A 27,932-nucleotide genomic window follows, 5' to 3' on the forward strand; every position below is an offset into this window, starting at 1 on the left:
GATGTGAAAATCAGAAAAGAAGAAGAAGACTCACCACTTTGGAAATAGGTTTTCAATATTTCCCAATTTTGTTCAAGAGACGCTATACGTCCCATTTCGTAAATGTCAAACCTTTAAGTAAATTATGAACACATTTGACATGTCATTTGTGTTACCATTCTCAAAAAAATAGGTGGTTCAAAAAGCAAACGCTATATGGCCCACCCGTACAGTTAAAATTTTCAAAAAAAAAAAATTTCTTTTATATATATTTTTTTTTTAATGTGTATATACATATTTAACATGGCACAGAAAATTTAATATCGTTCCGGTGAATATTTTCGAAGATGCGCGCAAATTTAGAAAGCGTCTCAGAGTGCTTGACAAGGCTGGAGCGGCAGCGCGTTTTCTCAAAATGGTGATTTCAAAGTCGGTGACCAACATTACTCGAAAACGGCTTAATCGATTAGCCTCAAATTTTAACACGAGCTTCTTAAAGATATTTTTTAGTAGGTAATTAATCGAAGATTTTTTCTCACCGATAAATATTTTTTTAGAAACTATTTAAGACCTAAATTTTGGTCAAAAATCGATTACTTTTTTTTTTTTTTGAGAACCCACCATTTTATCAAAAAAAATTTATTTAGCTTATTCCTTCGATGAATTACTAGATTTAACATTACTTTAACGAAATCTGTTTGTTTTTTTAATTTCAGAGAATATAGGGGTCACCCCAAAACGTATTTTTTGAGAGGAGTTCCGGCAGATCAGCTGTAGCTCCTTTCCAAATAAATATTTTTACTAATACTAAGTCTTATAATACAGTTCAAAGATAACATAATATGTGCGTAATTTTTAGATCAATAAATTTAAAAGTTTTCTCAGAAAAAATGCTGGAAAATTCGCTTTATCGGCCTTCTAACCGTATACATACATATATCCCCTTAATAATAAAAATTATTATGTTTTCACTAAAAACTTTATATTCTAAAGTAAATTCATGTCTACTCGGTCGATTAGTTTTTAAGTGGGACGTCATACCAATTTCAAAAATGTATGAAGTTATGAAGGGATTACTGAAATCTCACTTGAAACATTTTAGACGATCAAGAAATTTCGTTCATTTGCTACAAGAGTGTCATAATTAAAAAAAAGAATAAATGTCAAAAAAAAAAACGGCTTAAAAGTTTTCAGCTTACTAAGCGTACCAAACTAACTGTAAAGACACATTTTTATGTGTACAGACATTGAACGACATTCAGCGGAAGTCTCTCACCACCCTCCTAAACTCCCGACCCCCGCATGTCGTCATCAGAGTACAATCGCCACCCATCGCAGTCGAAGAGCTTCTGCTGCCTCGTGAGACCTGCGTAACTTTGACTCAATTACGTTCTGAATATTGAAGCAGGTTAGACTCCTACTTATCCAAAATCGACCCCGACATACTCAATATATGTCCGGCATGTGAAGGTCCCCCACGATACTAACCTACTACTATTCACATGCCTCTCATTCATCTAACACTCCTCTCTCTTTGGTACCAAACCCATCGGAACAGCATATTTCCTGGGCCTACCGTTAGATGAAATAGACGATGACAATTGGTGACTACACCGTACTGACAGCGCTTGATGACTGCTACAACAACAACAACGCATTTTTATGTAATGAAATCTGTATATTTATATAAAAAAGATTTTATTGTAACACAACAAATAAAATTTAGTAATTTTTGAGTTAAGTTTAACTTTACACTATCAGTTGTTAGTTTAATTGAAAATATCTAGAATTACACAGAATAGTTTGTCCTGAAAATTAAAACAAAATTAGGTATAAAGATATTTTTTGAAGTAACTGCAGAATACATTTACCCCCAGTTGGTTCGATAGGTGGCGCTGGCCTCGAGATGTCTCTAAAAATCGTATTTATTGTGCGCTTTGACTCAAATTCAAAACAATATTAACTCGAAGAAGTGAAATATTTTTCTGCAAAAATGGCTTGATAGATGGCGCTTGGCTAGCGAGGTCTCAAAAATCGAAACTTTTAATATTTTTGAAGATTTTATGAGAACATTTCTCAGATTTATCTAATAATTTTCATAAGTATCTTATCATTTTTATTTTTTGGGAACACGCAAACAAAATTTTATGAAAATTTTAATTTAACTGCTAATTATAATAAAACTGAAAGAGTCACGTCGATTTCGAAGGTAGGAAAGAAATATAATTATTAATTATTATTTTTTATTTAATTTATCATTTTTTTTTTTTTTTGGGAACACGCAAACAAAATTTTATGAAAATTTTAGATTAACTGCTAATTATAATTAAAATGAAAGAGTCACGTCGATTTCGAAGGTAGGAAAGAAATATAATTATTAAACTAACAGAAAAAAATACTTATACAAGGTGGCGCAAAATTAATCACCCTAGCAGAAGATTTATAATTTTTACAAATAGCGCCATACGTCAATCATAGTTGACACTTGTAAACTAGAAAGCGGAAGTATACAAACAGACAGGCAATGGAGTGCGTAAAAGTTGGTGCGCGACTACCATTCGGAAGTGTTCCAATCTCCGTGCATACTTTTCTTCTTCCTTTGCATATTTTGCTGATGATGGTTTTTCAACGTTTTGCGCGCATGAAACTATTTTACGTCATACGCATAAAACATCACCCATACAATTTTGGGAAATGCTGCCGAAGTGGCAGTCGATGACAGCAAATTTAATGTTAAATTAGAGGTGCCATACCATAACACCATAACCTTAACCGTAGTATTAACCATAATGATATTTACAGCCCTCTATGTTCTTATCGGTGCCATAGTCATAAGCAGCTGATATTTACAAATATTATCATTTATTTGTCCATTTCGAAGGGGCAAAGGTCTAAAGGAAAGGTAACAACATGAGCAGTGACGAGGAAATTCGTAATTTTTTTATTAATAGAATTGGTTTATATCGCACAATGCAGCAAATCAGCAATCAGTTGGTTACGGTTACGACGAAAAACCAATATTCAATTGGTCTGTACGGTTACGGTTATAGTACCATGTTATGAAATGTCACCTCTAATCGATTACAGTGTAGATATTTGGCATGGCTTCTTTGAAGTACATGGCATTCACAGGTGTTTACCGACTTAATTTCTTCTTCATCTCCTCAACTCCTGCAGAAATTATTGTAAGGTACACCCATTCTATTGGCTAGGCTGCTTTGGAAAGCCTGCAGTTAGTAGTCAGCGACCACCTTCTATTGGTTTCCGCGATTACAATCGAGTCAATCGCAGTGTACAGTTCATTTAGAGAAATGCCAATGTCCTCTACCACTCCCTGAAGGTCCAGTTTATAGCCTTCTCGTGCACACTCATCCACTCTTTTATTTCCCTCCGCTCTAGAGTGACCAAGAACCCAACAAAGTGCGGTGTTATGTTGTGTTTGATGTGCGCTGAGGCCAATGCCTTGATCGCTGCTTGACTATCAACAAAAATGTTAAGGTTTTCCGGAGGTAAGTTCACTAGTCTTATCGTCTTTGCTGCTTTGTCTATAGCGCGGATCTCAGCTTGGAAGACGTTACACCGGTTTGGGAAGCTAAAAAAGCAATTTAAGGATAATTTTTCCGAGTACACTCCCGATCCAGTACCACTGTCCAGTGACTTTAAGCCGTCAGCATAAATATCATCTGAAATAGCTCTAGTCTGTCTGTCTGGTATTTTTTTTTTTTGTTTTTTTTTGTTCTGTTTTTTTTTTGTTCTGTTTTTTTTTTTTTTGTCGGGACAGACTAGTACAGCACTCAGACACAATTAAATCCATTGTACTGCACTCTGATTCCCTTTTTTAATTTTCTTTAAATCTACTCGACCTCCAAAGAAATCTGAGTAGATCTTGTGGTGCCAAGGAGGTCGCTTCTTAACACATCAATGCCAACGACCTCAAGCCTGATTCGAGCGAAGGCGGAGCAGATGCACAGAAAGTGGTCCGCCATCTCATCCTCCTCTCCACATGCTGGGCAAAGTGCAGTGTCTGAGATGCCCATCTTTTCCATGTGCTTTGCCCATAGAAAGTGGCCCATCATCATCAGTCCACCCAGCCTCCTGCAGTCTTCTCTGCTTAGTGGCAGGAGAAACTGCGACAGTCGGTCGGACATGATGACAGGTAACATCAGTTTTGCCCATCTGCAGCCTCTCTCAGCCAACCAAGCTCGTTTGTGGGTTAGAGTAACCCGTTTGCTAACCGTGACTTTGATGGCTGCAAAATGGAGTGGCAGAACGGCCAACTTTCTTGGCCCGGAGCCCATTCTGGCTAAAAAGGAGAGATCTCTTTACCCGCGGTATCCACATGTCCCGGGACCCATGTTAGCATCAGACTATAATGTCTACTGACATAGTTCAGCCTGGATTTACAGGGCTTGACTAGCCTTGAAGTGGTTAGGAGGCTGTCTAAGGTCATGAGCGTGGCTTGCCTGTCGCTGCAGACACATACAGATCTGCCTCTCCATCTGTTTTCCCCCAACAACGGTCATCGCTTGAAACACAGATGCATGCATTCCAAGAGCAAAGTGCAGTTTTGTCCCGCTGGATTCCACGTAGCCGGAGCCGTGCTCGGAACTGGAGCCATCCGTGAAAATGCGAAAACAGTGTTTGCCGAGCTCATTTTCTGAGTTTGGCCACAATTGCACCTCTGACAACACCACACTGTATCTCTTGTCAAGCACGACTCTGTATGGCATGTAGTTAAGGGGCATGGCGAAGATCGTTGGGTCGAAGTTCATGCCTACTCTGTGCAATGCCAGACAGGGCCGTACCAATTCCCATCGTATTTCAGCCTGCAGATGGCCTTCAACGCCTCTCCTTGGATGAAAACATCAAGTGGTGGTAGACTCATCGGAGCATCTAATGCCGAGTATTTTTATTTTATAGTCTTTTCCAGATCTGTCTTGGGAATCAGATAGTCTGTTTTCGATGCGTCTTGCAAGTATTCCACAGATAGTAGAATTTTGATGCATGACCGTGCGTGTCTTCTTTTAGCATGCCTGCTGCTTTGATCGTGGAAGCAACGCCTCCCACCACACGAAAGCTCTATAAGTCAAAATGGGTCTGATGTTCATATTGTACGCCCAGTGGTTTATATACGGTTTCAGACCCCATTTTTTGCCAAATGTCCTTTACAGATACAAAAAAGGCATTCAAAGCTTTCTTCATCCTTTCCTAGGTGTTCCTCCTCAAGAAAGGTTTGAAAGAGCTTTATGCTTATGCCAAGATACTTGGCTTCGTTTGATAAGATTAGTGTTCCCCGATCAATAGATGGGAACTGAAAACTCGGCATCTCATGTCTTCTAGTGAACAGAACTTGTTCGGGCTTGGCCGGGTTAACCATTAGACCGTTTAAGGTCGCCCACTTCGAGCCCAGTTCGCTTAACGCTGATTGCATGAGTCCGCTGATAGTCGAAAGGAACTTCCCTGAGAATATCCTCCGTACTGTGCAAATTTCTTTGCAGTAGCCTCCTTACTACGCACTCTTTATTTTGTTTTTGTTGCCATTATTGCAATTTTTTGGTTTTGTTTGTTGCTCATTTCGATAAAATTCCGATAAAAATTAGTTGTTCCCTGCAGGGTTTATAAACATGAGCAAAAATTTTTATTTACATTTGCGACTCATAAATATCTCCTGGTGAATCAACCAAAATACCAACGAAGTAGATGTTAGATGACTCAGGTGGTACTGGAAAATTATTAGGTTGATTTTTCATGTTATTATTTGCACTATTTATGCGAAACTATTAATATGTGCATATGTACATGTATGTATGTATGTATGCATGTATGTGTGCATGCGTGTATGTGCATACCTATATTTAAGAACAAATTTAGTCAAATTTTGCTTTCAGCAAAGCCGCTCACATCTGCACATACTTAGCATACATGCCTTTGATATAGACCTCATCGTCGGGGAATAAACATTTGTAAACAAAAAGTGATGTTGATTTTCATCTTTCGCGCATTTATTTACTTGATGGCCAACATAAAACAATACCACCGAATATGAAATGCGAAGTTAAAAGCACGCAAAAATCGTTCGTTATGTGTGAAGGTTGCCCGAAATTGGTGCTGCTGTTGCTACGTACGAACACATGGCGAACAAAAAATGAGAGCAGAAAAAAAGGATTCTCAGAATTAATTAGAGGTCCGACGCTTAATTAAAAAGCTTTGCCATAACATCATTTAACTGAAGTTTAGCAAAAGAGCAAAAAAGCAAAAAAAGACGCGTATGCAAGAAATATACAGCACCGCGAAAATTTTTTATTTATGGTTTCAATGGTCGTCATGGCGGAGATGATCACACGCCATGCAATTAAAATATGTAGATAGAATACTGTATGTATGTGTGTATGTATGTACTTACAGTTGCGCACTTAAAAGTCTGGGTATGGAGTTAGCTTGTACTTACTTGTATGTGCGCCCAAGTCTCTCTTGAAACCGTAGTTTTTTAGACGAATCACAAATATTTTTTTTTACGACATTTTCGTTCTTGCCCGAATTTCGAAACAAGAAATGTTTTTCTAAGCAAAACATAATTCTTAAAAGAATATCAAGTCCTGCCGTCGTCTAAAATTTCAACATAACCTTTAAAGCGCGTTTACCCGTTTCCACGACAGTCGGTTCTACGTAACTGGAACGAACCAGATTTATATCCGGCCAAGGACTATCACTTTAGCAGCATTCCCCGTATGTGAGTATGGGGGGGGGGGGGGGGGGGTGGATGGTGATGCAGGCGGTTCCATACTTGTAGGGTTAGCATTTTTGATGTAATCTGTGATGAGTTTTTGCTTAGCTAGTTTAAAAACCGCACTATTTCAAAACCGTATAAAAACAGAATCTACTGTACCTCTCCCAGCGCTCGAACGCAAAGAACAGAGTCGTCACGGTTGACGATCTATAATATTATATAAGAAATACTTAAATTTACGTTCTAAAAGTTTTTTGACATATTCTTAAGGGGGTGGTAGGGTTTAGCGCTAAAAAAAGAACACTTTTTTTTTTTGAATTTTTTACAGAAATATGGCTTAAGATACTTTAATAAAATCAGTTGCATGTTATTGTACATCTTTTCAATAAGTTTTTAAAAAATATTAATAATAAAATATTGACAAATAAGCCCATGACAGAGTTTTTTTGGAGATATGTTTTTCGAGAGGTGCTCTGCGGTGCCAATCGGCATTCGTCGTAGAATCATCTGAAACTAAAAAAGTCGAATTTTTCATTTAAAGTATGACGTAATGCTCCCCCCCCCCCCCTTCCCCCCCATGAATAAAATTTTTTTGAATTAAAACTATATTTGGTGGCAAAAAAACGTAAAACGAGCATTTTTGGCGAAAAATTTCGCCATATTTGTAAGTGAAAAACAACCTTAAAAAAAAATAAAATAAAAAAAAACAGTGGGGGGGGAGGTATTTTTGATTTAGAAAACGTGTGCCAAATTTGAAAAGAATCGGTTGAATAGTTTCGGAGTTGTGATTGGCACCGACTTTTAAGAAGTCGTTTCGGGAAAAACGCGTTTGAAGAAATGACTCTGCAAAATTATCGATGCTCCGCATTCGAGGTAGAGTGCCTACAAAGGCTATAACTTTGAGAGTTCTGCTCCGATCCACTTAAAATTTTGACACAACATTCTTGAAATGATTTACTATAAGATGAGTGAAGAAAAAAAATTTCGATTTTGTGACTTAGAAAACCTGCTCTGATTTTAGCTAAGTCTCGACAATAGTACAGGAAGTGCTCAACTGTTTCTTCCACTTCCTCATCTCTACAACTTCCACTATATTCATGGGCGAAAACTCCTAGTCTCGTGAAATGCCTGCCAAATATCCAATGACCGGTTATACAAGCCACGACCTTCGAGATATCCTCTCTTGAGAGGCTAAGCGGTTCCTTTGTCTTTTTTTTGTTTATTCCCGGCCACAGTAGCCTAGCTGTTACGCATATGCCTTCATCCCTCCATGACCAATTGGCCTCTTCCATAATGTTATTCTTAATTATTTGTTTGGTCGTTGCCAACGCCAATAAATCTGAGTCGTTAGGGCCAATATCAAAAGTCGCTAGAAAGTCGCTAGCTCCATTAGGAGCGGATCCCAAATTTCATTCTGAGAGGTGCACAGGAGGCCAGCTGCGGACTTAAAATTTTTAGATGAATAGTAATTAAACAGTAATACCAACTCTACTGAAATTTGAGATCAACGGAAGTTAGATTCAATCTCCTGAAATACTGTTTTTTTTATTATGATTCGATAAATCTACAAAATTTTTTAACGCCTTGTTAATTTGTGTCTGAAAAACATTTGTATCTTTAAAATATCATTGGAAAGCATGAGTGATTCAAGAAATGTTGAAAAAGTTATTTATGTACGAAGTTGATCCAGAGTACTGGATTCAAATGGAAATTTGAATATTTATAAAATTAATAATATTAACTATTACGCTTTTATAATAAAACCAGGCAAATCATGCAACAATTTACTATATTATTATTAATTGAAGTCTTGAAATGGATTTATAAAATATATTTAAGCATAGTAAAGAAAAAGTGGCATAAAAAAGCTACGCTTTAAGGGGGAACACCACTGTGACAGCCAAAGAAATAAGTGATTTTTTTGGGGGAAAAAGAAGGAATTTGTGGATCGCATTTTTTTTATTTTATTAAGTGTCCGTTAAAGACTGTCATCCTAAATTTTTATGGAAAAATATTAATTTATAAAAAAAGTTATAAACAATCTCGTGGAGCATTTCCTCCTCCGTGGTCGCATCGATTACTCAAAAACGGATCATCTGGAATTAAATATTGAAATTGCTTATTAATTTGTATAAATGTTGTTGTACGTACGGAATTTCGAAAATTTTCATTTGAAAAAAACGGCGACGGATTGAAAGGTAAAGGGCATTCACGAGCAATCAAGTTGACAGAAAAGTATCTATTGCCTAAAACGGTTTTGATTTGCTCTCCAAAAGTCGCCAGATAAGTCGCTAAATCATTTTTATCGTCAAAACTTTTTTTTTGTCGCCAAGACTCAAGCAAAAGTCGTCAATTCTAGCGACAAAGTCGCTAAATTGGCAACACTGGTCGTTGCCATAGGTATCCCAATGGTACTTCTATCACTGAGCAGTTGAAGAGCAGTACTTTTCCTGGCTAGCGCATCGGCTTTACAATTTCCTTCAATATCTCTGTGCCCCGGAACCCGAATAAGACCGACCTCAAATACGACACTAATATCATTTAGGGCTGGCCGGCATTTCTGTGCAACCTTTGATCGTAGTATAGCCCGCATTCATTGATTTAATGGCCGCCTGGCTATCCGAGAATATATTGTATTTATCGTAATTTTTGTTATGCCACTTCTTTTATAGCTAGAACTGTTAAGCGCTGCAGTAGCGGGCTAGTCGAACGGATAGTTCCAGTCCTAATTCCTTCGAAAATACTCCATAGCCAACCTTTTCGTCTAGCTTCGAATCATCTGCATAGAAATTTGATTGCCCCCTTCTCCATGGCCTTGGTGTCTGCCACTCGCTTATTGACGGTATGCTCAATATGAGAAAGACTAACCAGAGAGAAAACTTGCCAAAGAGAGACAAATCATTGAAAGCGGCAGCACTAGAAATGGTATGGAAAGAATTCATTGAAGTTTTCAAATGGCTAGCTCATATGCTCTGCGTCCTACCAAAAGGCCACCTTTGGCAACGAAAAGTGTTGATGACACCATTTATTACCAGATAATAGTTTGATCCCAGCCATACGAATCCATGTTTTGTAATGAAAAAAACTCGTTGAAATGCGTCTCCATATAACGAAGTCGCAAACTCTTTTTTATATGGAAGAAATCATCCAACACCGGTATCAAAAAAAATTTACAAACATCAACACGACTTTTTGAAGTGGCTTCAAACTTGCAAAATATTTATTTTTTAACAAACTTTTTCACTAAAAAAATTAAATTATTATAACAAAAGTAAAGTAGCAAAAATGTTAGCTATTTTGTGTGTCCGATTTTTTATATTCGCAACTGTATGAATACTTCGAATGTGTATTTGTGTAAAATAAGCAGTGATATTCTCCCTGTGTATATAAGTACATGCACACATATGTATAGGACATAAATGAAGATTTATTATGAGTAAATCATTGTCGTCTTTTTTATGATTTTTTTTGTTGAACAGGAACTGGTTGGTCTCCAGTAAAAAGGCTTTATTATTATTATTCTTTAATTGTTAGCATTTCCTATAGACTATTTAAAATTTATAAATAGATTTTTCTTTCTCTCTTCGGATATCCACAATAATTGTGAGTATACATTCTGTCAAAAAAGTGCCGGGAATTGTTCAATAAAACGCTAAATAATTGTTTAATCATCAAAATTTAATTTGTCGCCTTCAAAATAGGCTCCATTCAAAGCAATACACATATGCCAACGATTAGTCCAGTCATCGGAGCACTTTTTAAACGCGTTTCAAGAGATCTTTTCAGCTCCTTCAATAAATTCTCCTTAATGGCCTCTATCGACTCAAAGCGGCGTCCGCGGAGTGGCAATTTGGGAAAAGGAAAAAGTCATAGTGGTTGTTCGATGATATTTGTCGAGTTTTTGGTCAAAAAAGTGTTCACAATATGAGCCTTGTGAGACGGTGCGTTATTATAGTCCAAGATCCATAAGTTTTCTTTACACAAATTGGGCCGTTTCCTACGCACTTTCTGCATTCTTTCTCAAACGTCGCACAACTTCCAAATAATATTATTCACTTACCGTAGAACCATTTGGAATGAATTCCGAGTGCACAACACCCTAATAATCAAAGAAAACGAGTAGCATAACTTTCCTTTCTACCCGACTTTAGCATGGTTTTTTGGGTTTCGGCGCATGTGGATAGCGCCACTCAGTCGCCTAGTTGCATGTTGACTGGCTTGCATGTCAAACTTATATACCCACGTCTCATCACCTGTGATGATGCGCTGGATAAACGCTGGGTATGAATACACTTTCTCAAGCATGCCTTCAGCCACCTTCTTCCGATGAATTTTTTGAAAGAAATTCAACTCTCTTGGAACGAGTCGAGCAGCCACACGTCTTAGTGTCCCATGCCCAATTGATGGTGTAAAATGTTGCGAATTGATTCGTGAGACGTGAGCTACTTCCCTCAAACTTAAATGATGCTGTTCTAACACCATTTCCTTGACTTTGTCGACACTTTCATGCGTTGAAGACGTTGATGGGCGACCAGATCGGGGCAAATCTTCCACGACTTCCCGGCCTTCTGCAAAGCCTTTTACCATTTGTATACCCGTGTTTTTGATGAAGCACACTCGCCATAGGCTATCTGCAACATTTTCAAAGATTCGGCACACGAAATCCCGTTCAAAATACAAAACTGAAGACAGATTCTTTGTTCGATATTTTTATCCATAGTGAAAATCGGTTATGTACCTACATATGCAGCACAATATCCGTTGCAAGCCCCGTATTTGATCATGGGTTATTAGCATACAAGTAATCTGACGCTACATAATAAAAATATTGACTTGAAATCCCTCGCAAAAATTCTTCAAAATATTCAATAAAATAATTCTTAATAACCGCCTGGATGAGTAAACTCAATTTCAAAAGGAAAGCAACTGGAGCTAACTACCGCAAAGAAATAAAGCAGGTCATAACAAACATACGAAAATTACGCCCCCAGTAACAAAACCAAACTTAACAAAGCATCACAATAATTGAATAGTGAAATAAATTTTATTAAAACTGAATCAATGAATCAATACATTTCAAGCTTAAGACCTGATAAAAAAGGTGACTACTCACTTTAGAAGTGTACTAAATATTTGAAAATACTGAATTGTCATGGTCTCCAATCAGAAAAGATAATAATACATAGGCAAAAAGTGGCAAGGACAAGCCAATAGCTTTTGCAAAACACTTAACAAAAACTTTCCAACCCAACGAAAATCAATGTGACAATTTGTGAACGAAAACACCCCAATTTCATTCATTACTATAAAAGAAGTCAAATGAGAAATACAACCAGAAGATAAAAAAGCACCCTGACTGGATTTAATTACAGCTGAGATGTTAAAATAGGTACCCTATATAAGTTTGGTTAAATTCTTCTTCTTAATTGGCGCGATAACCGTTTACGTGATTTTGACCGAATTTAACAAAACGCTTTCTCGTTGGGCACACCAAGTGAAGCCAAGTCCTTCTCCAGCTGTTCATTCCAAAGCAGACCAAAGAGACCAACCTCTTCCTCTGCTACCACCAGCTGGTACCACATCAAATACTTTCATAGCTGGGTCGTCGGTATCCATTCGGACGACATGACCCAGCCAACGTAGCCGCTGGATCTTTATTCGCTGCACTATGTCTATGTCGTCGTAAAGCTCATACAGCTCGTTGTTCCATCACCTATGACATTCGCCGTCGCCAACGTGCAAAGGTCCAAAAATCTTCCGCAGAATCTTTCTCTCAAACACTCGCAGCATCGCTTCATTGGATGTTGTCATCGCCCACGCTTCTGCGCCATACGTTAGGACGGGTATGATGAGAGTCTTGTAGAGTCTTAGTTTTGTTCGACGAGAGAGGACTTTACTGCTCAATTGCCTACTTAGTCCAAAGTAGCACTTGTTGGCAAGAGAGATTCTACGTTGGATTTCTAGACTGACACTGTTAGCGGTGTTAATGCTGGTTCCTTAATAAACGAAGTCTTTTACAACCAACCAAACTGTCAACAGCGACGTGGGTATCGATACGCGAGTGCGCCGACAGTTTGTTTGATGACAGGAGGTACTTCGTTTTGTCCTCTTTCACCACCAGACCCATTCGCTTTGCGAATATGTATTTTATATTGTATGTTGGTCTTAAAAAAAATAGTCATACACAATTTTTCCAAAAACCTTTACAGAAAGAAATCCAATAGCGTCAAATTGCATGATCTTGGTGACCAATTCACATGAACGCGGCGTGGCGTAAGGTAATAGATGTTGTCGAAGCGTTTCGGCAATACTTTCATCATCTCAGTAGAGAACCTCTTTAAACGAGTGGAGGTTCGAGTGACTACAAATCGGTTGAACACGGCTCACAGTGGTGGGCGTTGCCTTCAAAGAAGCGTAACCGCCAAACCCCGGAGGCAATTCTGCTTTGAAGAAGGAAGCACATTGCAGATAGGTGTAAAGTGTGTACCACTTTGATTTGTGTGTTTGATTGATTTTACTGTGTTTTTTTTTTATTTTTTGAATTTTTTATTATTATTTTTTAATTAGCTGAATGCATCGTGTTAATAATTAACCCAGTAGTGTAATTAATATAATAAACAAAAAAATTCTTTTATTATTTTAGGGGGTGCATGAAGACATGTACACGTTGCAGCCACATGTGAAATTGTTTAAGGATTTAAATATCCTTGCCAGAGATGCGACCTTCCGAAGTGCAACTTTAGTGTACCCCGTAACATCTATGGACGACTTTTATCGTTTGCATGCCTATTACTCCAGGGTAAGTGACGGAACTTGCTTTACAGTAACAATTACATACATAAAAACACTAGGTTGTTCAATAAGTTTTGCGGTTCGATAAGAGAGGGCGTTGCTACTAGCCTATTTTTTTTACATTTTTTTTCATATGAAGGTATGTGAAGTTTCATCAATCAACAACCTAGTAGCTAAAAATCAAGTATCGTGCAGTGGTTGAATTTTTATTTTTGAAAGATTTAAAAGCAAAGGAAATTTATGGAGGAATGTTGAAAGTGTATAAAGTCTTTTCGCCATCGATTATGACAGTAGAAAGATGGGTTGCTGAATTTAAATGTGGTCGCACGAGCCTTGAAGACGACGCACGTCAAGGACATCCAAAAACAGCAACAAGATCAGAAATCGTAGAAAAAAAATACAGAATTACGTATTGGAAAATCGTCGAAAGCCTGAAAGAGATTTAGTAGAAGACCTAGGCATGGGATACGGTACACTAGACAGGGCTAGTTTACTGGGGCGGGAGCCCATGATCGGGAAAAACCCGACTCACTCCGGTAACGTAGAACCGGCTGCCATGGGAATGAAACCTTAGGCATCTCATTTGGCAGTGGAAGCCATATTTTGACTAAAGTATTGGGCTTCAGAAAGCTGCGTGCAGCACAATGAGTGCCGCATTCGCTAACAATGGGACAAAAATGCATTCGAATGCGACTCTCTCAACAATCAGCAACATTTCGAGCGTTTTCGAAAGGATAAAGTGGACCTTGTGCGTCAATTCATCACTATAGATGAGACGTGGGTCTATCACCATGATTCTAAATCGAAACAAGAGGCTAAAGAGTGGTATGAACTTGGTTCTTCGGCTCCGAAACGAGTTCGTGTCCAGAAATCGGCTAAGAAGATGTTAGCATCAGTAATTTTGTTTGTGAAACTGGTAAAACTACAAAATCGGAATATTATTGTAACCTTTTAGGCCAGCTGAACGAAAAAAAAATCGTGAAAAATAACCCACTTTGCAGGAAAAACGGACATGGTACTTTTTACCAGGAAGTACAAGGTCCCGGCGTGGAACCTCCCGAAGCTATGTAACAACGAACTACTACTCAAAGATCATGCGAGGTACCTCGGAGTAATACTGGACAGCAAATTGCTGTGGAAGCACAATGTTGAGGAGAGGGTGAAAAAGGCCAGTAATGCGTTGAACGCATGTAAAAGAATACTGGGCGTTACTTGGGGTCTATCACCCTCTCTGATGCATTGGTGCTACACGGCAGTAGTCAGGCCGATATTGCTGCATGGAGCCTTAGTATGGTGGGCTGCGACAAGAAAACTGGCATACTTAATGCCACTGGAAAGGATTCAACGACTCGCTGCTCTGTCCGATGAAAACCACTCCAACGGCGTCGCTGTAAATGATATTCAGCATGCCACCTATTGACCTTATGGCAGAAAACCTGGCAGCTAGTGGCAGAGGAGGCTAGTGCTTGTGAGGGCATTCACATGCAGAACCTTCGGTCACAGCTCAATAGGAAAGTGGAGCGCAGGTTGCACGGGCTACATGGCTCCGTACTTTAATTGGGAGAGAAGATTTCGCACTATAATTGAAGAGGAGGGATTGCACAAAGGCATGAAGCCAGGCCATAGAACTTTTCACATCTATACAGACGGCTCTAAAACTTTAGACGGAGTGGGAGCGGGAATTTACTTACAAGCGGAAGTTGTTGCTGTGCTGTGGGGAAAGCCGCGGAGCTCTCATCCGAGGCTTTGTGTATGTTTTCATTGGGGGAGGTTTTTAAGAAGAAGAAGAAAGCCGCGGAGCTAGGCTACACAAGAAAGAGAAAGAACTCAACAATTAATATATACGTGGACAGTCAAGCAGCAATAAAAGCAAGCAATAAGCTCATATTGTATTAAGTCCAAAAATGTTCGACGGAGCAGGGAGGCCATAGAAAGGCTAGCCGCAAACAGTAGGCTGCATATCTACTGGGTACCTGGTCACAAAGGCATTATGGGGAACGAAATAGTAGATGAGATAGCAAAAAGTGCTGTTAGACTTCCTTTTGAACAAGAGAACGACGTACAAAAACCGCTAAATACTATATGCAACGAAATCGACGACTACATGAAAATCCTAGTGGAAGCTAGGTGAACTAATCTGACCACATGCAAAACAGCCAAAGTTATGTCTAGAAATAAGGACAAAAAACTGGCTCAATTCGTATTTACGCTCTCGCAAAAGGACTGCAGAACTATCATAGGTATGCTAACAAGTCAAAATCTATTGGCCGCAGATGCGTACAAGATAGGGATTGCTAACACGGACAAATGCAGGAAATGCAGAGAGGATGTTGAGGAAACTTTAGAACACCTTCTGTGCGTTTGTCCGGCATTATCAAAAACGCGACCAAGATGCCTGGGAGCCCCACTGTTTGAGAGTCTGGAAGACGTCTCAAAAGCGGAGCTCCCAGCTCTACTTAGATTCGCCAAAAGCGCTGACATCCTACATGATGCCTAATTTCGGTATTCATAGAGGTCGGTCTCCATCGGGTATCGCTAGGGACTAAAAGGTCTATGCGTGGCTTATTGCCAACCAGGCTAACCTAACCTAACCTACCCACTTTGCAAAAGAAAAAAAATCTTTTTCATCAGAACAATGCACCCCGTCACAAGAGCATTTTGACAATGGCTAAACTCTATGAATTAAAGTTCGAGTTGTTGGAGTACTTACCGTATTCACCAGATTCGACCCTAGCGACTTCCATCTGTTTCCGGGCCTAAAAAAATTCATGCGTGGAAAGTATTTTTCATCAAATGATGAGTTCACAACAACTGAGGAAACACATTTTGCAGCCCTTCCTGATGCTCATTTCAGGGATGAAATTCGTTAATTGGAATCTCGCTGGAACAAGTATATTGGTGATCCGGGATAAGTATATTTGAAACAGTAAAACTATGCTTTTCTAATCGAACCGCAAAACTTATTGAGCACCCTGGTACATACTACTGTGTCCAAAAAATAAGGTGACATTTGATTTTAAACTGCGCGCTTTGAAGGATTAGGAGAATTCTTTTTTTTTTTAGGTTGGTAGTACTGTGAGTGACATCTATGTCAAATTTCATGTGAAATATTCATTTACTGTTTGAGATACGCGTCGTTTTGTGAGCTGCTAAAAGTGAGTTTCTCGTTTTTTGCAATGTCGAAATTTGTTGAGCAAAGAATTTGCATTAAATTTTGTTTGCGGAATCAATTTTCGGATACGTTGAAGATGGTGCAGAAAGCCTTTGGTGATGAGGCTATGTCTAAAAAAAATGTTTACAAGTGGTATAGTGAGTTCCAAGCCGGTCGTGAACGTGTCGAAGACGAAGAGCGTCCTGGGCGACCATCAACCTCAACTGACGAAGCTCACGTCCAACAAATCAAAGATTTGGTGTTGAAAAACCGTCGATTAACGATTAGAGACCTTGCTGATGATGTTGGCATATCGAAAGGCTCAGTCAATACCATTTTGAAGGATGTTTTGGGCCTCAAGCGCGTCAAATCTCGACTGGTACCGAAAACATTGAATTTTTTGGACTCGTAATTCGTGATCATTTCATCAAAAACTCAACCCATATCGTTCCGCAACCACCGTATTCACCTGATCTGGCACCGTGCGACTTCTGGCTGTTCAGCAGGCTCAAAAGACCGCTCCGGGGACACCGTTTTGACACGATAGAGGAGATTCAAGCCGCAACGAAGACGGAACTGAAGGCCATCCCGGAAAGTGACTACAACCAGTGTTTCGAAAATTGGAAAAAACGTTGGCATAAGTGCATTGTGTCGGGAGGGGATTACTTTGAAGGGGATGAAATTGATTTGGAAGAATAAATAAAGAATTTTCAAAATAAATACAATGTCACCTTATTTTTTGGACACAGTAGTACTTATTTCTAGTTTTTCTTAAAACAATTACACTCTTTCCGCCATTTTCAGTATCATTTAGAATTAGTACAACAACGCAGCTTCGATTTGGAGCGTAAATCCTATCGGATAGCCAACGGTTCAATATCAAATAACATACTCGAAATACGCTGGCCACTTGGTGTGCCACTTGGTTCTGCGCCCGAAACGCGGCATGACATCATAACATGGCATCTCATCAACCACACACACATCTTTCTGCCCAATGCCGAAAATGTGGTCGAGCCGCTGAGTCACAACGAAAAGTTGGATTTTGATAGAGTGCTTGAAATTGCGATTGCCTACGCCAAACGGAAGCATCCGCATTTGCAGTTTGTCAACTTGCATACAGTCTACAGGAAATTCGATGCGACGCGTGGCATGGATTATCAATTGCATTTAAATTTGCGTGACACCAGCCGTACAGATGAGTTGGTGACGAAAAGTTTTCAAGTTGTTAAGCCACTGGGGCGCGTTGAGGTGATACCATCGCCATATGTCACCGAAAGTACACGCATTGCCATTATGGTGCCCACTTTTGAGCATCAAGCAGAGGATGGTATTAATTTCATAGCGGAATATGAACGCATTTGCATGCAAAATCAGGATAACACATTTCTACTGATGGTATGTTGAGGCAGCAAGAAAGTGAATTCAATAAATAACTTTTTTAATATTACATTACCTAACCCGCTAGATTTTCCTCTATCGATACGATTCCATGAGCAAAGGTGACAACGATCCATTCAAAAGTCTCAAAACGCTCGCTTTAGATCTATCAACAAAGTACAAAAATGATGGTTCGCGCATAGCTTGGGTATCCATACGCCTGCCGTCAATACTTAGTGATGCGCCACCACCCGAGGATATTATGCTCAACTCCGTGTATGGACGTAATGAAATATTAAGTGTTGTGGTGGCAGATTTGGCGCTGCCCAAAATCGGACTCGATAGTCTTGTGCTGATGGCGTCAACCGATATCACTTTCAAAGCGGACTTTTTGAACCGAGTAAGTGCTTGAAAAGTGTGAACAATAACATTTTTGAATACCATTTCGTTACTTATGTACATATTTTCCATCATCACATTTAGGTTCGTATGAATACCATTCAGGGTTTCCAAATATATTCGCCCATAGGCTTTATGATGTATCCATGCAGGTTGGCGCACTTTTGTAAGGAATGTGAATCGTGTGATGTCAGTCAAGGAACCGGCTATTTTGATAAATGGAATTACGATCTAACAGCGTTCTACAGTCGTGATTATGTGCAAGGTAAGTAATATAAAAGTGACGATTGAATTGATGCGTACGTCACAATGTTTGCAAAGCAATGAAAGGGAGCCAGTACACTCCAATCGAAAAGTACATATTTATCTGAAAGTAGTGTGACCTCATCGTTGATTTTCGCATAAGAAGCGCGTGAAGTATGAAGTTATCTATTTGAAGAATTGCACATAAAGTACACAGGTCTACAAAATCCCGTTTTTGACGTGATAACGTCTTATAATTCAATTTAACAGGCTGCACGCACGAAAAAATGTGTCGTTACCTTGCTCATTAGTGTTACCTTGCTCATTGCCGTTACCTTGCTCATTGCCGTTACCTTGAATAAACTGCAAGCGAAAGCACGGAACGAACGACAAAGCAAACAAAGCAAATGAACGGCAACGTTCGACATCTTGCTCTTTTCTACTTAAGTGAGCGTATATGTGTATGTATATGCGCATATGTACATATATAATAGGACTATGAATAAGTTCGTGCGGTTTTTTTCGAAATTTGAAACTTTATTGACGTAAAATGGTTACAAATTTAATATTCAAAGTATTGTCCATCGCTTGCTACTACTTTTTCCCATCTTTCTGGCAATTCACGGATTCCCTTTGTGAAAAATTCGGTCGGTTTTGCCGCAATCCACGAATCGATCCATTTTTTGACTTCATCGTAATTACGGAAGTGCTGGTCAGCCAGGCCATGTTGCATCGATCGGAAGAGATAGTAATCGGATGGCGCAAGGTCTGGACTATACGGCGGGGGGGGTAGGACATCCCATTTGAGCGTTTCTAAGTATGTTTTGACCACTTGTGCAACATGTGGCCGATCATTGTCATGTTGCAAAATAACTTTGTCGTGTCTATCGGCGTATTGCGGCCGTTTTTCTCGCAGTGCTCGGCTCAAACGCATCAATTGTCGTCGGTAGACATCCCCCGTAATCGTTTCATTCGGTTTCAGTAGCTCATAATACACAACACCCAGCTGGTCCCACCAGATACACAGCATAACCTTCAGGCCATGAATATTCTGCGCCGACGTCGATGTTGAAGCATGGCCAGGGTATCCATACGTTGCCCGACGTTTTGGATTGTCGTAATGGACCCACTTTTCATCGCCAGTCACAATTCGATGCAAAAAACCCTTTCTTTTGTGCCGTTGAAGCAGTTGTTCGCATGCCATAAAACGGCGTTCAACGTCTCTTGGCTTCAATTCATACGGCACCCAATGGCCTACCTTTCGGATCATTCCCATGGCTTTTAAACGTTTGGAAATGGTTGATTGATCAACTCCCAAAGTTTTGGCAACCTCTTCTTGCGTTTGAGCCGGATCTTGATCGAGCAATTCCTCCAATTCGGTATCCATGAACTTTGGCGGCGCACCCTCGCGTTCTTCGTCTTCCAAGCCAAAATCACCACTTTTAAAGCGTGCAAACCACTTCTGGCACGTTCGCTCAGCTAGAGCATGCTCACCATAAACTTCCACCAAGATACGATGACTTTCGGCTGCTTTTTTCTTCATATTAAAATAATGAAGAAGAATTCCCCGCAAAAACACATTATTTGGCACGAAATTCGACATTTTCAAGTGTGGTAAAAATATTTTGGTTTACGCTTCAAATAAAAAACTTATACTGACGTTTGTGCCTTACGACAGTAGCTCTCCAATGAATGTTTGGAAATGTGGATCGATGGAATAATAATCAAGTTACGCCATCTGTTGTAAAACCGCAAGGAACTTATTCATAGTCCTATTAATATAAATTCACGTATTTGTATTTGCATATGCCTTCTTATTGATTATTATTAATTGATTTACTTGAAGAATTTAAAATAAAACCAAGTTTGTTAATAATACCTGTTGTTTTAATGTTATTATTATTTTTTGACGTGATAACGTCTTATAATTCTATGTAGCGGCTGCACACACCAAAAAATGCGTCGTTACCTTGCTTGAACAGCATGTTATGTTATGTTATGATATGTTATATTATGTTATGTTATGTTATGTTATGTTATGTTATGTTATGTTATGTTATGTTATGTTATGTTATGTTATGTTATGTTATGTTATGTTATGTTATGTTATGTTATGTTATGTTATGTTATGTTATGTTATGTTATGTTATGTTATGTTATGTTATGTTATGTTATGTTATGTTATGTTATGTTATGTTATGTTATGTTATGTTATGTTATGTTATGTTATGTTATGTTATGTTATGTTATGTTATGTTATGTTATGTTATGTTATGTTATGTTATGTTATGTTATGTTATGTTATGTTATGTTATGTTATGTTATGTTATGTTATGTTATGTTATGTTAAAGTATATTATGTTATGTTAATGTTAACTCATTCTCTATATCCATACAAAATATCTATCAAACAAATAAAATTAAAATTTTCTTTTGAAAAATGCAACCATTCAATCAGTATTTTCTTATGACGTTATCACGTTAAACTATCGTCAGTAAACCGACTTTACAGACAACCTCTTTTTTTTTTCTTTTGTTATATAAGCCCGATATCCATTGATATAAGACTGTTTGGTGCTTAAGGGGTTACATGGGTTTCGTGTGTTCAAAAAATCGATTTTTTTAATTTCTACGACATCTCTCTCTCATTTTGAATTAGTTTCGGAGATACAGCCTTTGGAAGGTGTACGCTCCAAGCCACTTTTATTGTTACTCAAAACTTGAAACGCGGTTTTCTCGGAACCGTTTTTTCAAAGTCGGTTGTCAAATGTTCTCGAAAACTACTCAACCGATCTTGATGAAATTTTACACAGGTGTTCGAGATACAATTTACTCGTGCTTAGACGAAGGATTTTTTTTTTCAATTATAACTATTTTAACCCTTTCAATATCTACGGATTTTTTTGTTAAGGGGAAAAAATATTTAACCATGAAAAGTTATTACTAGTGATCTAAATAGTATGTCCTCTTGTATAAATAAAGAAATTATTTTTAGGAATTGAGAAAATGTCCTGGGAAAACATTGTCCCACCCGTAATAAACAGTGGGGCACACGTGTCCCAATAGTACCTATAAACGTAAACTATTAAATTAAGGACTCGGTGATATCCTTCTTTATTTTCATTTATTGAATTCATTGAGTTCCTTTTATTGGTTCTTTGTACGGTTGTCATCTTATCAGTATGGCAATTGTTGATCAGTAAAACGTCTTTGGTGTCTTGCCATTTACAGACCAAACACCCTTTATTATTAAATTTGAAACGTAGGCACCCCTTTCCATTTTTGGTCCATCAGTACTTGGTAATAGCTTCCTATTCTCCATAATGGTGCCTACTAAACCAAACTCCAAAGATTGTGCTAAATGTACGGTAGTATACAACCGATCACAGCAAATTACTGCCATTGGATTCGATATTGTTGCACACAATTTTTTTACAACTCGTTCTCCAAGAGTACCCTCTGCTTGAACCTGTTCCTTCCCAGAATAAATATCAATATCATAGCTGTACCTAGTTATGGAATCACATCTTTTCCAAATTTTAATTCCTCTTTTGATAGGCTTCATTGGGTTGTATTGTTTCAAAGTAGACCTTCCTTTGAATTTTGCCATAGCTTCGTCAATCGATTGATAAACGCAGTCAGTGCGAAATTTTTTAAAAGTACTGTATATTTTAGGCAAAACACCATTTCATCAATATAATAAGTTTTAGTAGCATCTGATGGCTTTATTGGATCAGTGACATAAAGCTTTGATGACAGAAGTAAAAACCGATCTCGGCTGATGCAGTTCTTCATAGCCATGTTGCCCAAAGATTGATTTTGTGACCAATACATATGCATGTGGGGTAGTTGGTTATATGACATGACCATGTATACACCGACAACGATCATCATTTCGTATTGATCCGTTGGTTGTACTAAGGCTTTTCCCTTCTTAGATGTAGAAGCATTTCGGTTACTTTGTTTATTTTATTGTTAAGTATTTTGATTCGCTTATTTGTGCAGTCGGCAATTTGTATAGGGTTATTCAATAGGCGCGCTTCAACTTTTTTCCGATAGGGAGGGCGAACGACGCAATATTTTTTATTTTTCGCTTGTCATTTGTAAACTTCATTAGTATACATTTCATCATGGAACGCTACACACTTGAGCAACGATTGCAAATCGTGCAAATTTTTTATGAAAATAATCGTTCTGTTGCTGCTACTTTAAGAGCATTACGGCCATTTTACGGTCCATTTAACAAGCCGTCCCGTTTTGGGATTATGTGAAGTCATTGGTCTACAGTAACAAGCCGGCGACGATTTGTGAGCTCAGAGCCAATATTGAACGCGAAATTGCTGGAATTTCGGCCGATTTATGCAAAAGAGTGGTCGAAAATTGGGTTCAACGATTGGACTTCGTAAAACGTGCACGCGGTGGTCATGCAAAAGAAATCAAATTTCATACTTAAATGTATATGTTCAAACTCGATGATAAAAAAAAAAAAAAATAGTTAAAAAAGTCAAACCGTTTATGTTTTATTCAAAAAAATTCAAAAGTTGAAGCGCTCTTACTGAAAAACCCCATATAAACCAGCTTCTTGGGAAAATCTTGAAAAATATATCGAGTTCTCTTGAACTTCTATCAATTTTAGCAAGAATGGTCGGCATTTGCAAAGCCGGAATAGTTTTTCTGGGAATGAAATTGGAATTATTGTTGTCCCATACTAAGTGTTCTGGGACTGGCTCTTGCATCTCCTCATCACGTTGCACTGGCAAAGTAAGATCATAATCTAAATCCGAATCACTTTCGTATGAACTTTCATCTGAATAATTTGGGTCAATAACACTATCATCGTCGAAGTCACTGCAGCTCTCAGAATCACTCTCTTCTAATAAGCTTCGTATTACGTCTTCATTATTTATTCGTAAACGCTTTCTGTCCGGGTTGTATCGCTGGTTGAAAAAAGTTGAAAATTGTAATTGTTTAATATGATACTGTTGGGACACATGCATCCCAATGGCAAGCTCTGCTGGGACACATATGTCCCAGATTTAGATTATGATCTGGTGGAATGGTGGGTACAATTTTAACACTATCAATTTCACAAATGTTTATTTTTATTCGCAGGATATTACCTGTTCATGTTTCCACCAATTTCACAAAAAAATCACACTCAGTAGATCTATAATTGTCGTTTTTCCACTTACTGACCTAGCACGTGCTACGATTTAACTACGACTGCAAAACATGTGTAGAGAAGAATACAAAGTATAACGGGTTATACGGAGCATAATTGATGGTATATCTCGTAAAAAACTGATGGGAAGAAAATACACAGCGATGCAAAGAAATATTTGGCATTTAGTAAAACGAAAACACTCATTGGGACGTATGTGTCCCGTTAGTATTGAAATGGTTAAAAAACAAAATGTCAAGCAAATTTGACCGAAATTTTCATTTTTTTGGAAAAATGTTTGCCAAATTTCCAATTCTTACTTTTTTTCTTCGTTCAAGCACGAGTTTATGGTCTTAACTGAAACACTTATTTTTTTTATTTTTTTTTATGGTCACCGGAAATAACGTCACAACGGAGGAGTTTTAACATTTTTTTTTTGAAAATTTCAGAAATTATTCTCTAAATATGTACATATCTATAGACAGAAAAAAGTTTGAATTAAATAAATAATTTTTTACATAGAAAAAAAAAATTGAAAATAGGCATTTTTTTACCCGACAAAACCCATGTAACCCCTTAACACATCTACCTCATAAAATAACTACTCGCCGGCTTTTGAGGTTTCTGATTTAAAAAAATTTAGCTAAAGTGATCAAGCGGAACCCTCTGAGATTTTTAGAGTCGCTGATTACTGACGCTGATGTCACTTGGAGTTTTAAAAACTTACATCGAAGTAGTTATTTTAGTTTAGTAGTAATTTAACTTCGCTCATAAGAATTTGCAATTCGATCCCTCTGCACCTTAAAGAGTTAACCCCATTTTATGTATTTAATGTTGTTAATTTTTATGGAACTTGCATAATAACTATATCTTCTTCTTCTTAATTGGTGCGGTAACCGCTTATGCGATTTTAGCCGATCCTTAGTTCGTCATCAGTATAGGAAGTTCTCATCCTAGGCTTTGTACATCTTTTTTTAAGTGGGGGGGTCTTAAACCCAGCCCGCAACAGCTATCCTGGGATGCTTCGCCTTCTCACGTAGGCTCACTCCCGAACGGCTGTTCGGAAGCTACGCAGAGGATACTTGGGCTAATCCCGGAAGTTGCGAGCTGCTTGAACAATGTGTAGAAGAATCGTCCCGGCCACTCCCAAGTGAATGGCGATCAGTAACTTTCCCCACTTGCGTGGACTTCTACATATGGAACCATCCCCATAATAACCATTTAAAAGCGTAAAATTGATGTTTAATTTAAATGTCCATAAACACGCGGGTTTCTACGGATTTATGATGGTGGTGGTGGTGGTAGAGGTGTTCTCTGAGTAGCACAGCCCAGACCCAATTAGCACAAAAGATGCCATTTTGATAGACCACTTGTAGAACCACTACTTTTTATTAGTCAAACCACTTTAATTTGACTATGAATCTGCCTATGTCGTCTATTTTCTTTTCTGCAATTTCTTTCAAGTTCACCATCGATAATTCCCCCAGCGTTCCATGCCATAGAGCACCCAGACTTGGGCACTCACCAAAGTAGTTAAAGACTGCTTCTTTAGATTCTTCTTGATTGCAGCTTCTATGTTACATCTATCGTTGCTCGGCCACCCCATCTTTCTGCCATGGTCTCCCAAAGGTCAGTGGTCGGTTATTGTTGACGTAATTCTGAATATGCCTGCTCGTGGTTTTCTTAGCAACTCGTCAATTCTGGATTTGTTGAAATTGGGCCACGTTTGTTTAGTTATTTTGCAGGTATCCGCGTTAGTCCATCTGTCAACGGCCTGCTTCTGGAATATCGAGAAGATCTCTCTTTTACACACGCCTTGGGGGCAGCCTATTTTTACCGCTTTGGATTCGTCATAGGATGCCCCTTGTTTTGCCAGTTTATCAACTTTCTCATTTCCTTCTTTCATTTCTGCGGATTTATACTTCCAATTTTTAAAAAACCGCGACGTGATGAGCATTTTGGACCTAAAAGTCGTTTTCAACACTCAAAACTACTTTGGAAACCAGCAGAAATACTATGTAGACCTGTGTTATTATACTGCCCATGTATATACATAGGTTCTCGGACCACTACAAAATAAAACTTCTATATCTATCTATATATGAATCGACAACGTATTCCATCTTGATCGAACTTCTGCTGCTCTTTTTGTTGTGCATGTTTTTTATTCTCCCACCTACAGTTCTACCTACCCCCGTTGGTTTTTTGAGAAACTTTTTTCTGTCAGAAATGCACTTGCATATTCTATTCGTCATTATCTGATAAGGGTCAAACTGTTTTTTGGAAAACATATTTTCTTTCATTTAAATATTTCACGTCCATTTGGCGTATTTTTTCACAGTCGGCGGGTACAAATTTTAATGTTCGTCTTGATTACAAATGCAGTACTTAATTATTATTATTATAAGGCGATGCAACACTGCGATCTGAAAGATCTATTGCGCCCCGTTTATGTATTCAGAGTATTTCTTTGAGCCCAACTTGCTGGGTTCGATATCAGCATATGTTTGGCAGTTTCATCTTTCTGCCTACAGAACCTGCTAATTCCATTGGAGTATATTCCCAGTTTAGTTAGATGATAATTCCATCTACAATGCTCTGTTAGATTTTCTGTGCTAAGTCTAAAATTAAGCTCAGTATACAATATATAAATAGGTTCAAGGTAAAGCCAGATGACTCCAGTATGATTTTCTTAGCCTTTACTCTACTTCCTGAATATGAGAGAATTTACCCTTTAACCGATTGATTTAATTTTGGTATCAGCTAATGTTAACGGATTAGATTTCATCTGAAGAGATTCTTTTCACTAATTTCATTGATACTGCTTTTTTTTATATGTGCCGGTCCGGCGTCATCTGATGTTCATTCGATATCCTTTGAAGAAGTTTTTTTCCTATGGAATGATTTGACGATTTTATATCAACTGGCATAATTTGACATCATAACATGATGTGGCATCCCCTTGCGGTTTGATATCGTCTGACATGACTTTTTTTCGAATGGCATGATGTGATCTGATCACGCGATTTGATATCGCCTGACATGATTTTTTTTTCGAATGGCATGATTTGATCTCATCATGCGATTTGATTTCGCCTGATATGATTTTCGCTCATCACGTAATTTGTTATCCACTGACATAATTGGGCATAATGACAGAATTTGATATCATTTGAAGTGATTTTTTTTAGAATGACATGATTTGATCTCGTCTGAAGTGATGTGACGTTATCTGACGTGGCTTTATCATATGACATAATTTGCCATCAATAAATGTTTCGATATCATTTGTGATATTGTGACTTTCCGAGGGTTTTTAAACTTTGCCATCATCAAATGATTTCATCCACCGGTTTGATATGCTTACATTGACATCATCACGTTAACGTGATTGTTTGTATTGGATTTGCATTAGGTGGTAAAAACTGAGATCTGACTATAGATATGGAAGATATGACGAAAAATTTAAATTTTAAATTTAATTTGACTTTTTATTTAATTCAATTATTTTTATAAATAATTTTTATAATCGTTTTTAATTCATTTTATTTATTTTTTATTAATTTTTTGTTAGTTTTTTTATTTTTTTTATTACTTATATAATATTTTATTATCATGCATCGTTTTATTTTTTTTTCTTTATTTCATTAATATTAAAAAAGAAGTTTTACTCAATTTTATATTTAATTTTCTTTATTAAGTTCTTTTTCTATTTAATTCTATTTCGTATAGTTTTATATACCGATTTGTTTTAACTTAGAACTTTATGTTTCACTTTATGAAATTTGTTAAATGTAATTTTTTTTAATTAAATTTGATTAATATTAGTTTTTTTTCGTTAATGAATATTTACTTAAGTTTTATTTTATTTAATTTTTTTAGAATACTTTTATAAATTGTTTTTAATATTATTATTATTTTTAATTTTTTTTTATTTATTACTTTTGACATAATTTTTATTACTAGTTTGTCGTTTATTTAATTTAATTTAATTTTATTTTATTGTTTAAAACAATTTTTTATTCAATTCTTTTATTTAATTTGCCTGTTTAGTTCTTTTTCTGTTTAATTTTTAAGTTTTATTAATTTTATTTATTTAA

The 27,932-nt window shown here is 37.6% G+C and overlaps 1 protein-coding gene across 1 annotated transcript in view; it reads left to right on the plus strand.

The window, feature by feature from the left end:
• The window catches only part of LOC129237653 (chondroitin sulfate synthase 2), a 111,817-nt gene that overhangs the window by 79,905 nt on the left and 3,980 nt on the right, over positions 1–27,932 (plus strand). The window contains exons 3-6 of the mRNA XM_054872526.1: positions 13,350–13,505; positions 17,454–18,047; positions 18,118–18,429; positions 18,513–18,693. Coding sequence (XP_054728501.1) covers positions 13,350–13,505; positions 17,454–18,047; positions 18,118–18,429; positions 18,513–18,693 — 1,243 coding nt within the window. The remainder of the gene's footprint in view (positions 1–13,349; positions 13,506–17,453; positions 18,048–18,117; positions 18,430–18,512; positions 18,694–27,932) is intronic.

Source organism: Anastrepha obliqua, chromosome 2 (genome assembly GCF_027943255.1).
Source record: "Anastrepha obliqua isolate idAnaObli1 chromosome 2, idAnaObli1_1.0, whole genome shotgun sequence".
Classification (NCBI taxonomy): domain Eukaryota; kingdom Metazoa; phylum Arthropoda; class Insecta; order Diptera; family Tephritidae; genus Anastrepha; species Anastrepha obliqua.